Source organism: Pantherophis guttatus, chromosome 5, assembly GCF_059756535.1.
Source record: "Pantherophis guttatus breed Tessera chromosome 5, ASM5975653v1, whole genome shotgun sequence".
NCBI classification, from domain to species: Eukaryota; Metazoa; Chordata; class Lepidosauria; order Squamata; family Colubridae; genus Pantherophis; species Pantherophis guttatus.
The window spans coordinates 79,725,010-79,738,823 of record NC_142067.1 but is presented as its reverse complement, the minus strand read 5'-3'; the positions used below and the strand labels follow the sequence as shown (position 1 = coordinate 79,738,823).

Sequence of the window (13,814 nt, the reverse complement as noted above, 5' to 3'; positions counted from 1 at the left end):
GAGACTAGCTCCAGATAAGAAAGTTTGTTAGTACAAATTGGGATTTGGTTTATTCCTTTTGTGAACTCCAAACAACCATTTTCCTTACAATTATGCCCCTTCTCATGTCAGACCTCATTTTAATGAACATGTGTGATATTATGGGATGCAAATATGTAACATGTTTGACTACATGTAACTGATTGCCTATGCAAAGGGGAGGTTACTTTTACCCTATCCAGTCAACTTTCCTTTTGCATTTTCTTTGTTATGTTAACTATAAAAAGGAGTGAAACATGGGGCTCAGGGCTCTGTCTCCTTTTTCATAGAGACATCCCATTTTATCAGGGTACCCTAATAAACTGTTTTTAAATGATCTTCCAACCTAGTTGCTTATTAGGAAGGTAAACTGAGGCAGAATTTAGGGCCAGATTTAGCTTTCAATGTAGAATGCAAAATCCATGTGTGATTTCATAGAGATTAAGATTAACTTTTTCAGAAATATGCTATTTATTATGCATTAGCTGCATCTTCTGTTAAATCCTAAGAGAAAAGGTTAACAATTCAAATTAAATAAAACCAAAAGAATCCTATCTGTAAAGTAAACCAGAAACTATTCTGGGCCCACCCAAGGTCTGCTACGATGGGGCTTGACTGATATCAACTGAAACAGTTTATAAGAATGGGATTGGTTCTAAATGACTCATATATGTCTTTTGCCTCAGTGACATAATGGGTTATAGCTACCCATTTTATAGCAATTTCAGAAAAGCTAAAATCAGCAAAATACAGTGCTTTATTTACACAAGCAGTTGCCAAGATTACAGCAAAGAACTCTGCCCCAAACAGACCTTAAACACTTAGTGAAGAATGAGAACTAGGACATTTGACCTCTCCCACTGGTTTTGTTGGAGGATGACTACTTTTCTCTCCCTGAATTATTTTCATTATTTCTAATTTTATAAGAACCACCATCATCTTCCCTAATTTGGTGTTTTCCAGATGAGTTGGACATCACCCCTGAGATCAGCGTCAAAACTATTTTTAAACCACCACTGATTAACTAATACCATTTTATGAATAATATTCAGAACTGAGTAATATGTAATAATCTGTTGTCTGTTTTTAATATATTTTGTTAAAAATTATTATTATTACATATTTTGTTATAATATAAAATGAAGTATTGTTAATTTTAACTATACTAAGAATATTAGCCAATCCATTTATAGTACTTCTAAACATTCCTTCCTGCAGCTGCTGAATGCTAGGTCCTACATATTTATGCACTGTTTATGCACTGTTTTATAATAATCTAAAGTGGAATGGTTTGGGTGGACATTAAAAATTAAATGGCTAGTAAAAGTTCATGGATATAAAAACACTATCAAAAATGCTTAGGACTTAAAATTGCTGCTGTTATAACAGAGCATGCTTCCTTTTCATTTCAGGGCCTTAAGAACCCAGAGGCCCAATCCCCAATTTCATACATGGCCTTCTCATTTGCTTCCATAAATCCAATTCAAAAAGCAATGCCAAGTCTTTTAGAACACTAAAATAATCTTGTAAAATTACCACTGCAAAATTGCACCAGTAGTTTTGGTTCTCAGGGTTTATATTCTGGAACTTACACATCAATTATTATATTTTATTTGGACTCTAGTGCCCTAATATTTTCTATCTTTATCTTTAATTAGGGACTCTAGTGCCCTAATATTCCTCTATTTCTACCTTTCTTTTGTCAAAATATATATAACCCCTTAAGAGGATCCCATTCAAGGAGGACTTTATTTAAAGATTCCCAGAATTTTTTCATTTCACTACATATAGAATTTTCAGAACAAAATAAGAAAGAGCTGACAGCTGTTAAAACCACAATATATATATATATATCATAAGTACATGGTAAAGAACACAGCTTTACCTTGTTTTACAGTTTCAGGTTGTAGTTTTAAAACCAAAACTATTGCAGAGGCACATGCTAGAAATTGTAGCCTTTTTAAAACTGAATGCCACGAAGATTTTAAAAAAATATTTCAAATCCTTCTACAATTTGTAGGTATAGGTCCGTGATGGTGAACCTATGGCACACGTGCCACCTCTGCCATGTCGCCTGGCACGCAAGCTCATCTCAGCGCACATGCGCGTGCCAGTCAGCTGATTTTCGGGCCTAAATTTATGTAAATAATTTAATAGGTTTGATACATTGTCTACATGTTTGTTTCTTATAATATCTGCCTCTTTATGGTCTTAATGTTGGATTAAGTGTTGCAAGCTTTGTATAATTAATATTAAAAAGAGTCAACATTCTGTGATTTGGGAAGAATGTACTAAAAAAACAAATTGTCTAAAGTCAACACTGTCTTTTGTTCTGTCAAAATTCAATTAATTACAACTAGTTCTAGCAAAACAATATATTTATCAAATACAGGCTAAGTTAGTAAAAGGTGCACCAAACTGGTATTCTAATTCCTAGGCCCACAGAAGACAATGCTGGACCTCAGAAAGCAGACCTAATTTTAAACCAATAATAATTTTTAAAAAAATTCTTATGGGAGAAATGCATACCAATCATTGAATGCATACCAATCATCAATTAGTTCTGTTTTAAGAATTAACAGGTATGAGGGATAATTCCAGATTAAACTGCTGCAATGCACCCCAGGTACAGGTATTGTAAATGCAACAGGCCCTCTGAAGCAACATGATTTCTAATTTTTGAAAACAAAACTCACACAAAGAAAATAACTTAATCTGAGACCTCAGGTCCACATATTCCCTGGAGAAGCTTTGTGTGTGGCCTCTAAATAATTTCCAATTGTAATTTGTAATGTGCCAGAAAGAAAAACTTTCATGACTGGTGATTAATTGTATCTACTGTGTTTAAACATTTAAATAGAAATATTGAAGTGGGTAAAATGGTTAAATGTAAAACAAATGGAATATAATTATTTTTTACCTGATCTCATACACAACTTTGAATGCAACTATAAGACACTTACAGACAAAATGTGGCCCTCAGCTTGAAGGCAGTTGGGCAGAAGGCAGCATCTCAATATAAAGGATATTGTGAAATTCAAACCACTAGCTCATGTCCTATCACATTCTCTAATATCAGCATTGTTTCTTCCTTTTTTAACTCTGCTACAGCCAGTACATTACTTATAAAAACATTTGCTGGATTCTTATAAAAACATTATTATCTACCACAGTGGTGAAATCTAAAATTTGTTACTACCGGTTTTGTGGGTATGGATTGGTGGGAAGGGGGGGGGGTTAATGTGACTGGGTAGGCGTGGCCAATTCTTTTTTTTTTTTAACTTTTAAAACCATTTTTTCTACAACCTCTTCGGTGAAGCGGTTGTAAAAAAATGCTTTCAAAAGGCTCTGACGATCCCAGCTAAATTGCCTGATCAGCTTGGATCGTCAGAGGCTTTTAAAAGAAAAAAACTCTTTTTTTAAAAAATGCCTCTGACAATCCAAGCTGAGTTGCCTGATCGGCAGAGGCTTTTTAAAAGGGTTTTTTTCTTTTAAAAGCCTTTGACAATCCCAGCTGAGCCGCATGATCATCAGAGGCTTTTTTTTTTACTTTTAAAAGCATTTTTTCGGCCGAAGAGGTTGCAGAAAAAATGCTTTTAAAAGTTAAAAAAAAGTCTCTGATGATTGTGCGGCTCAGCTGGGCATGGGGGGGGGGCCAGGGATTTTTGCTACCGATTCTCCGAACCACTTGCCTCCATCGCTACTGGATCGGGTGTACCTGTCCGAACCAGAAGCATTTCACCCCTGGTCTGTCACAAACAACACTAAAATAAGAAACTAACTGCATCATAAATGTAATAAAAAGGGGATTTACAAAAGTTCATGTAGAGCATCTAGCATTATAGAAAACAGTTACACCAGATGTTTACTGAATATGTCTCACTTCATTAAAGCTTTCTTCAAAATACAACTTGTTTGGACATCTTTTGAACTCCTATTTTCTATGCCCTGTATGTGGCTGTTCTGTTGGAAGAAAAATCCAAGCCAGGAGAGAGACGCTGGAAATAAAATGTAGGCTGCCCACAAGGAAAGAAGGTCTGTTTATTTAGTTGCCAGAAACTTTAGTGACAGAAACATGTTTCTGGAGTGGCTGACAAATTAGCTTGGTGAGTGTAAGGATTTTTATACAGTTTATAATATTTTGTAATTTTGAGGTTTGCTTTGTGTGCTTTTATTATTTGATTGGTTTTACTTGTTTCCCAAAGGCTCATGAAGGGTCTTAATTATCACCTTCCCTTGGTCCTAATTCTGTCAGGCATGTGTAATTGATTTTATCCTGTTATCTTTGGTCTGTTTATTGCCTCTAGCATGCCTTTGTTAATGGATGGGCAGGCTTGAGTAATTGTTTCTCAATGACAGGGTTACTCAAGTTCACTATTGCAACATTGTTTCTTTTACAGCTTGAGCTCTGTCTGGCTGTTTGCCTACAGCTACTTTCTATTAGGGGAAGAAGAAAAAAATGGAGATGGTGTTCTTTTACTTTTAGCAGCTTCTGTATTTCTTTTCCTGGCTTTGAGTTTTATTTTTGCGACTATTTTGGGGCATTAGTCAAAAAGATTGGGGTGGGGTGCATTCTTACCACAGTTCTACCACATAAAACTGAAGCAACTTTATTATCACTTCCATACTGTTACTATTAACTTCTCAAGAAGAAACCAATTCCCCAGATATGCATAAAACACTATACCTTTTTATATACAGTACGTATGTATACGTATGCAAACACAGACATTTATACTTGAAGATAAATTAATGGAAAGTTGAAAAACATCTGATCTGCTTGATAAATACATATATCCTTATCCATCCCTCCCGCTCTCAATATTTTATATATACACAGACTGGGGAGGGGGGAAGGGGAGAAGCAGGGTTGAAATCCAGCAGGTTCTGACAGGTTCTGGAGAACTAGTAGTGGAAATTTTGAGTAGTTCGGAGAATCGGCAAATGCCACCTCTGGCTGGCCCCAGAATGGGGTGGGAATGAAGATTTTGCAATATCCTTCCCCTGGAGTGGGGTGGGAATGGAGATTTTGCAGTATCATTCCCCTGCCATGCCCACCAAGCCACACCATGCCCACCAAGTCACGCCCACAGGACCGGTAATAAAAAAATTTGGATTTCACCACTGGGGAGAAGGGTGTTTGTGCTTATGTGTGTTTGCATTATATAATGATGTATGTGTATGGCACTCCCTTTCAGGTTCTGTGATTAGATGCTGATAAAACAAAAAAATCCCTCCATTGTCTGCTGCACTGATTCCTTACTGTAAGCACTAAAGGCATTGCAAAAACAATTAGATCCCACAATCGTGCAGGGTAAGCACTAAGAAAAAGAATAACACAGGAAATTGGTAGAAAGTTGAGCACCATTTGACAATGGAAACAATGAAAAGTTTTAGTTTTAATATAGTGTTACAGAAAAGGTAGCCAAGAGTAGAAATAATAATCTATCATGTTCATAAAATGTATGCTAATATACATTAAAAGCAAAGTGTTTGATCTATGAACTATGGAATAATCAATGGTGAATGCCAGGGGTGGGTTCTAAATTTTTTTACTACCGGTTCTGTGGGTGTGGCTTATTTTGTGGGTGTGGCTTGATGGTCACGTGACAATTATTTAGGATTTAGCGGAGGTACTGGTCTACCAGGCTTTTAACTGCTTGCAGAGCTGTACCGATCTACCCATTTATTTTTGCAGGCACTGATCTACTCATGTATTTTTGCAGGCACTGGTCTACTCATTTGTTTTCTTTTAACACTGATCAGCTGTAGGGTGGCCCTTTGAAGCCCTGCCACAAGAGTTTAAACAGTTTTTTTCCCCTCTAACCATCAGCTGGGACTCAGGAGGCAGCAATAGATTGGGAGTGGGGCCAAATAAAAGGTAAGAATAATGCGGGGGGGAGCGGGGGGGAGAACCGGTTCAGTGACGTCATATCGTCACAGCTACTGGCTCGGTGGAACCGGGCCGAACCAGGAGGAACCCACCACTGGTGAATGCCATTTATTTCTGTCTATTTCAGCTTTATTTCATGACAAATTGGAATTCTTTAGGAAAAAGTAGAAGGGTACCAATTCCTATAGTTGCAATTGTATTCAGCATTCTCTGTTAGCAAACAATAGCAATCAGTTTGGGTACATTTAAATCAGTATCTTGTTCAATAGCAGTTTTATCCCAAGCATTCTCATCCTACTCTATATATGATAGGATCTCTAATCGAGGACCATACTGTTGTTTCTATTATAGCAACAATGAGTGACAAGAAATGAATTGAGATGCCTAGGAGACACTTAAAATATCAGGTATAATTTGTCTTTATTAAAGTTCTACAATTAAAATGTATTACCTTTTTTGGAGGTTCTAATAATTGTCTCAGACAATAGTAAAGAACTTCCATTAGAAACTTCATGCATAGACAATTCTGGTGCTTTGCTGGCAAAACTTTCTTTCTTCACATCTTTTTTTATTTCCTGTGTAAGAAATAAAGACAAATGGGGGGGGGGTGCCTTTTAAAATTCACATCCATAAACAGAGATGAATCATGTGATAAACATTAGATTTTCCAAATCTGGTAAACAACTAAGAAACTATAGTACTTGATGGTACACAAAGCTAAATAAAATAAATCAAACCATTGATTATACTGTATATGCTGGTTTCCATAATGAACTCATAAGTAGAATTATTATGTGGAAATGCAAAACTGTAGCCTTTAAAGTAACAGCCTCTGAACGCTTATTTGGGAATTAGTTCCATGCCTTGCTATAGTACAAGGAGTAGTTTTTGTCCAGAGCTATGTTAAAACAAAAAATAAAACCCCAAACTATTATTTCTTGTGTTTCTAGTGAATGCTAGGGCCATGAGAATTACATCACTAAGTAAACAGGAACAAACATTTTAGCTTTTCCCTCTCTTGTGTGGTGGGTGGAGGGAATGAAAAATATACAAAACACATGTAATCCCAGAGATCTAATTTATTCTAAGGCTTAAATAATCAAAACCAGAAAACAATAATTCAATTGAAAACTGCTATCTTTAAATGCTGTGATCTTAAAGAGCCTTGGGATGACATAAATGGATTTGGTAGACCAGAAGCGGTCTGTGGGTTATTTAACATAAACACAATGCCTTCTTCCACACAATTATATTAAAGAATCAGCATGTGACATTAACCAGAAAAGTAACTCTGACTGCAGGTGTATAATGCAAACTACCATCAAGGAGCCACAGAAGAAGCTGTCTGGCAGTGAGTATGACATTTCTTATTGCCTGATCAACTGCAGATAGAAAGCACAAGCTTTAAAGAGATCTTGGTGACCAGAGATCAGAATGGGAAGGAAGAACCTGAAGTAAATGTGCTAAATTTTCAGTTTCTTTCTATGGACTGTGCCCCTCAGCTACAGCAAGTCATTCATGGAGTTTTAGAAAGAAAGTGTTGTTAAAGAGAGTCTGACCCTGAACTTTAGGTTTTTTTTTAAATTTATTCTGGGCAGTTTTATCCAATATTCATTTCTTCCTGCAACCAGAATGATCTTCCTCTCTCATTTATACATACTGAGTTAAAGAATCTTCATAACAATGAACTATTAATTGGGCAGAAACAAAAAGAAAACCTTAAAATGGCAGAAACGTTATGCTAATAATGAACTATAAATTCTGGTTGCTGCACTAATGTTCCATTTATTTAAATAAATCATCATATTTTCAAGTTTAAAAATGCCAGAAAACTACCAGCATGCAATGAATAATTTAACTGAGTATTTCTCAGTTTTGGTAACTTCAAGATTTGCAGACGTCAGTTCCCAGAATTCTCCAGCATGTTGAAATCTACACATCTTAAAGTTGCCAACGTTAAGAAACACTTAGATAATATGGAGTTATATTTTGTTTATTTAACCATTTGGACTGTTTCCAGTTATGCTTTCAATATCTTTCATATGACAAGACTGTCAGCCCCGACTCGATGATACTTGGGGCTGTCATTCAGGTGGAGCCAGGAGACTCATATATGGGTCCAACGCCGATCACAGATGCGCCCGTGCCAAGCTGTCACTGGGGCTGCTGTCGCCATATCAGATGGGATACGAAGCTCTCACCGCTGCTGCAGCTGCAGCCATGTTCCCGATGCTGGCATTCTCACAGCACAACTGGGAGGCGGGGCCAATGAACAGCCGACAGAGCCAAACTGCAGAGGAGTTGCTGACTCTCGGCTTGGTTAATGAACTAGCCAGCCAGTCTGGATTAGGGGCGGCATATTGGCTGTGTGATAGGCTGAGGTCGTACTGGAGGCACAGCTAGGGAGTGGAGTCATGGGTGGAGCGCAGGAGACATTAAAAGGTGGAGGGAAGCACTGTGCAATAGCTCTGACTATTCCTTCTTCACTGTAATTGATTGTTGGAACGTGCTGGAGCACAGGATAAAAATTACTATACCCAGGAACCTGGTTTTGTTTTTTTTCCAAGCGCCTGTTCAGAAGCTGACAGGTAGTCAGCGCTCTCCATATATTTCAATCAAGCAGGCATGGCAGAGGGAACGCAGCCAGGATAGGAACCGGAAGACTTAGCAGAGTCAGTGGTGCCAGTTGAGCCTGATATCTCCAAAGACCAGCCTGTGCTGTTGCTTGTTTTTCTTTTCTTTATTTTCAGGCCCAAATAAAATATGTAGACAAAGGTTGTAAATTAAACACTGTTTTATTTATTTGTTTTCTTCTACAGGAGATCTACATACAAGCCAAGAAGTCTTGACAGGAACATCTGCTTAAATACTCAAGGGGCGGAGCAAAAGATGAGGAGGAGTTAAGTGGAGGGATACATAAATTACATCATGGGGATTAGCTCATCCATACACACACACACACACACACACACACACACACACACACACACATATATATATATATATATATACACACACACACACACACATACATATATACAGACAGGTATTTTCTTGGTGACAAATCCCCCTCTAAAATACCTAACGGTTAAATTGAATATTTATAGATTTAAATATGTATATTCAATTTTGAAGATAAATACACATGTTGATTGGTGGGTAATGGTTTTGTTAATATATCTGCCACTTGTTCATGAGTATCACAATGTGAGTGTCAGCATCAGCTTTCCTGCTTTAGCTGCCATAAGAAACGGGGAGGGATTAGGTATGGAGCAAAGGGGGGGGGAGAGAGCAGGAGGGGGTTTGTCTTTGTAGGAGGGGACTTCGTGGGAATCGAAACTAAATTTCAGAAGGGGATGGCCGACCAACTGTCTCGACATTCCTGATGGATGACGCTGCCAGACGTGTTGCCACCTGACCTTTGGAAGACCTTTAGATTGGCTGAGAAACTATAAACACGAGGGGGGGAAGAAGCTTAGTAGATGCATTTCGCGCGTTTTGATCACTTCCAGCTTTTCACTGGGATGTTAATCTTTTCATATTCAGTAAAAGTACCAGATTCTTCAAAATGCTTGAGTTTGGGGTTTTCTTTCCTGGATACTGAAGGAAGCATACCTGACATTAAGCTGGAAGTCTTCTCAGTCATCCCGGACAAAACCCGAGGGGACTGAAAATCCAAAGTATGTCAGATCGAGGGAGTGATGACGAAGGGAAGATGGGGGCAGCGAGTTCAACCGCCCTCCAGTCGGAAAGAGAAACTGCAGAATGGCTGGAAAAACTCCGTTTGGAACCGGAGGAAGCTAGATGGTCCAAAGGTGTGGGCAGACTGCCGGACTGGGGGGAGAATCCCCGGGGAGTGACGACTTCCAGACCCCGAAAAAGGGAGGCAGTGTGGATGCAACAGCAGAAGGAACGTCTCATGATAGATGAAGCCTTGCAGCTTATCCGTGATGTGGAAGAAAGCAGAAAAAACCGTGAGTCTTTTGAAACTCCTGTGGAGAAGGGGGAAGCAGACCCCAGGGGGGAGGCAGAAGAGACAGCCTGCGGGGAAGAGGAAGAGTTTGAGGAGGGAACATCCCAGGCTTCGGCAGCTCGAGGAAGAGATGCAGCCGGCCAGAGAACCCCAGCCCTGCAGGCCCCCCCCCGCAGACGTAAAAAGCCAAAAATCCCCCCCCTTCCTGGAAAGTTTGATGGAAATCCTAAAACCTTGGGATTTTTCCTGACCCAAGTGTGGAACCACATGCAGGATTGGGGGGAGGACTACGAAACAGATGCGGCTAAAGTCAGAAGCGTTGCGAATGCCCTAGAGGGAGTGGCGGCTGAGTGGATGGTAGTTCTCCACAATAACAACTCCCTCCTGCTGAGAAATTACAACCAGTTCATGAGGGCCCTTAGAAGACGTTTTGAAGACCATTTAGCTGAATGAAAGGCGAGACTCAGAATGAAGAGCATTCAGCAGGGCCGGAGGCCGGTGGCAGAGTATATCCAAGAGTTTCGTGAACTGGCACCTTATATGACAGGCTGGTCAGAAATGGCGCTTTTGGAGAGTTTCAAGGATGGATTGAATGATGAGATATATCGAGATTGCAGGAGCATGGGGGTCCCCGATGATTTGGATAGATGGTACATAGTAGCTGAGGATGTGGAGATCGAGCTGAAACGGAGCGAACTCCGAGGAAGGCGGATGGGGGACCAGTCATCCTCTCTCTACCGTAAGGGGGCGGCCAAGATGACTGGCGGGAAGACCGAATTCAAACCCAAGTCAAAGCCCTTCACCTGTTTCAAATGTGGGAAGGAGGGTCACCGGGCGGCCGAATGTTTCTCCAAACCACCGCCAAAAGCCACCGGGGCCAGCCAAAAGAAAAGCGATAAAATACCCGCCAAAACCCGCGGCACCGCCCTGAAAGGAGAAGTCGTTGAGTTCACTCCCCGGAACCAGCGTGAGTTGGGAACTCCGACCAACGATGACGACAGCGAGACAGACTCCGACTCGGACACCGATGAACGGGTGAGTCACACGGAAGAACCCTTACTCATCCCCGTAGAAGTAAGGGTGCCCTCCACAGGAACTCACGCGCAATTATTAGCCCTGTTGGACTCGGGGTGCACTAGGTGCATAATTAGCCCCAAAGTAGTGGAGGAAATGGGACTGAGACTGAAAACTTTAAAAAGACCCATTGCATTTTGTCAATTAGATGGGTCGATTGCAGGGGGGGCCCAGCTAGTTTTATGACCGAACCCCTCGAACTACAGTTGGGGAATCACATAGAAAAGCTCAGCTTTATTGTAGCCCCTGGCATGGAAAGGCCCCTAATTCTAGGACTGCCCTGGCTTCGAAAATGGAACCCACGAGTAAATTGGAAAACGGGGGTCCTGCGCATCTGTACGGCAGAACCACCTCCGGAAAAGGAAGGCCCCTCCCTAAGGGACGACATAAGACCAGAAGGGGCCGCAGTAGCCATTAACTATATTGAGGGAGAAGAGAAAATTCCGAAGGAATATTGGGACCTCAAGGAAGTGTTTAGTGAAAAAGCTTCTGATAATCTGCCTCCCCACAGGGCCACTGACTGCACCATTGAAATACTCCCAGGGGTGAAGCTTCCCAAACCAAAAATATACCCCATGACACCTCGAGAATTGGAGGAATTGCGGAATTTTATTGACAAAAACTTAGAACGGGGATTTATCGAACGAGCCAAACCCAAGGTAGCAGCGCCAGTAATGTTCCGCAAAAAGAAAGATGGATCCTTCAGATTAGTTGTTGATTATAGAAACATGAACGCCATTTGCGTGGAAAATGTCTATCCCCTCCCACTTATGAAGGACATGTTGGCCCATTTAGGAAAGGGAAATTTTTTTACCAAACTTGATTTAAGAGAGGCATACTACCGAGTGAGAATAAAAGAGGGAGATGAATGGAAGACAGCATTTAATTGCCCACTGGGGTGTTTCCAATTTAGAGTACTCCCTTTTGGACTACAGGGGGCCCCGGCCGTATTCATGCAGTTGATCAACGAAGTGTTGCATGAGCATCTATATAAGGGGGTGTTGGTCTATTTGGACGATATTCTAATTTATTCTGACAACATGGCCGACCATATAAGATTGGTTCGAGCGGTCTTGAATAAACTCAGAGCAGCTGAACTCTATGCCAAACTTTCTAAATGTGAATTCCATCAAGACAAAATCGACTATCTTGGATATCGTATATCGCATGAGGGAATAGAGATGGACCCGGAAAAGGTCCGGGCAGTAATGGAATGGGCCGCACCATGCACCCGTAAACAGTTACAGAGTTTCTTAGGGTTTGCTAACTTTTATAGACAATTTATCCCCTCTTTCGCAAAAATCGCACTGCCAATTACAAACTTGCTCAAAACAAAAGGGGAAATAAAACCCAAACCCTCGAAACCACTAGAATGGACTATGGACTGTCAGGCCGCTTTCGAAAAACTGAAACGGCTGTTTGCAGCTGAACCTGTGCTCAAACACCCCGACATAGAACAACCTTTTGTAATACAAGCGGATGCTAGCGACGTTGCCGTAGGAGCGATACTCTTGCAAAAGAATGAGAATGGAATATTACAACCCTGTGCTTACACATCCCGTAAACTATCTGAAACAGAAAGGAGATGGGCCATATGGGAGAAGGAAGCGTTTGCAGTTAGATGGGCGCTGTTAACATGGAGACAATTTTTGGAGGGGGCAAAATATCCTTTCGAGGTGTGGACTGACCATAAGAATCTAGAAGCATTAAAAACACCACGCAAATTGTCACCCAAACAGGCACGCTGGGCCCAACATTTCAAGCGTTTCAATTTCACTTTACGTTACCTTCCTGGGGGAAAAAATTTCATGGCAGACGCACTTTCCAGATTGCCACAGTACAACAGCATAAAGAAGGAACTGGTTCAACCAATGATCCCCTTAACGCAATTGGCAACACCTGTCACTACCAGAGCGCAGAGTAAAACCGATCCAGAACTCTCAGGGGATTTACTCGAAAAGTTACGAGAAGCACTAAAAGCTGACGAGTGGTTTAAACTCCACTCGAATGAATGCACACTTCGCGATGGACTAGCTTGGGTTGGATCGAAATTGTATGTTCCGACCACATTAAGACCAACCGTATTGAAATATGCGCATGATGCCAAAGCCGCAGGACACTTTGCGTTTGTCAAAACTTTACATCTTGTTAAGAGACAGTTTTGGTGGCCTGCACTAAAAAAGGACATACAGACATATGTGGCTAGCTGTCCAGTATGTGCCTCGGCTAAAAGACCTCCAGGAAAATCCCCTGGATTACTGCAAAGTGTGGCTAGACCGAACGCCCCATGGAAGGAAATATCTATGGATTTTGTGGTGGACTTACCCGACAGTGAGGGCTGCACTGTCATTTGGGTAGTAACTGATTTGTTTTCTAAACAAGTACATTTCATACCTTGCTCAAAGATCCCTTCAGCAAAAACCCTCGCAAAGTTATTTATTCGGCAGATTTACCGACTACATGGGTCTCCGAAAAGAATAATTTCTGATAGGGGTGTGCAATTTACTTCCAGTTTCTGGAGAGAATTTTTAAGATTGATAGGCTCCGCACAGGGGTTGAGTTCCAGTCACCACCCTCAGACAAATGGTGCTTGTGAAAGAACCAATGGGGTACTCGAACAATACCTGAGATGTTACGTGAATTACCAACAGGACAATTGGGTAGACTTGTTGCCATTTGCAGAAGTGGCGTATAACAATTCTGTGCATAGTAGCACCGGATTCACCCCTTTTAAGGTTGCATCGGGCCAGGATTTTGTACCCATTCCCGAGTTACCTCAAGATGATCCCCAAAATCCCTCTTTGATAGATTGGATAGAACAATTAAGGAGCACCTGGACAGTGACTCGGAAGGCAT

At 40.8% G+C, this 13,814-nt stretch overlaps 1 protein-coding gene across 11 annotated transcripts in view; it reads right to left on the bottom strand.

Moving 5' to 3' along the window:
• SH3KBP1 (SH3 domain containing kinase binding protein 1) overlaps positions 1-13,814 on the bottom strand; it is a 404,503-nt gene that overhangs the window by 175,974 nt on the left and 214,715 nt on the right. For 9 of the 11 annotated variants that reach the window (XM_034434094.3, XM_034434130.3, XM_034434103.3 and 6 more), the window contains one exon: positions 6,363-6,486. The exons of the other annotated variants lie outside the window; for them this stretch is intronic. In XM_034434094.3, the coding sequence (XP_034289985.1) occupies positions 6,363-6,486 (124 nt within the window). The remainder of the gene's footprint in view (positions 1-6,362; positions 6,487-13,814) is intronic. 11 annotated transcript variants of the gene reach the window in all.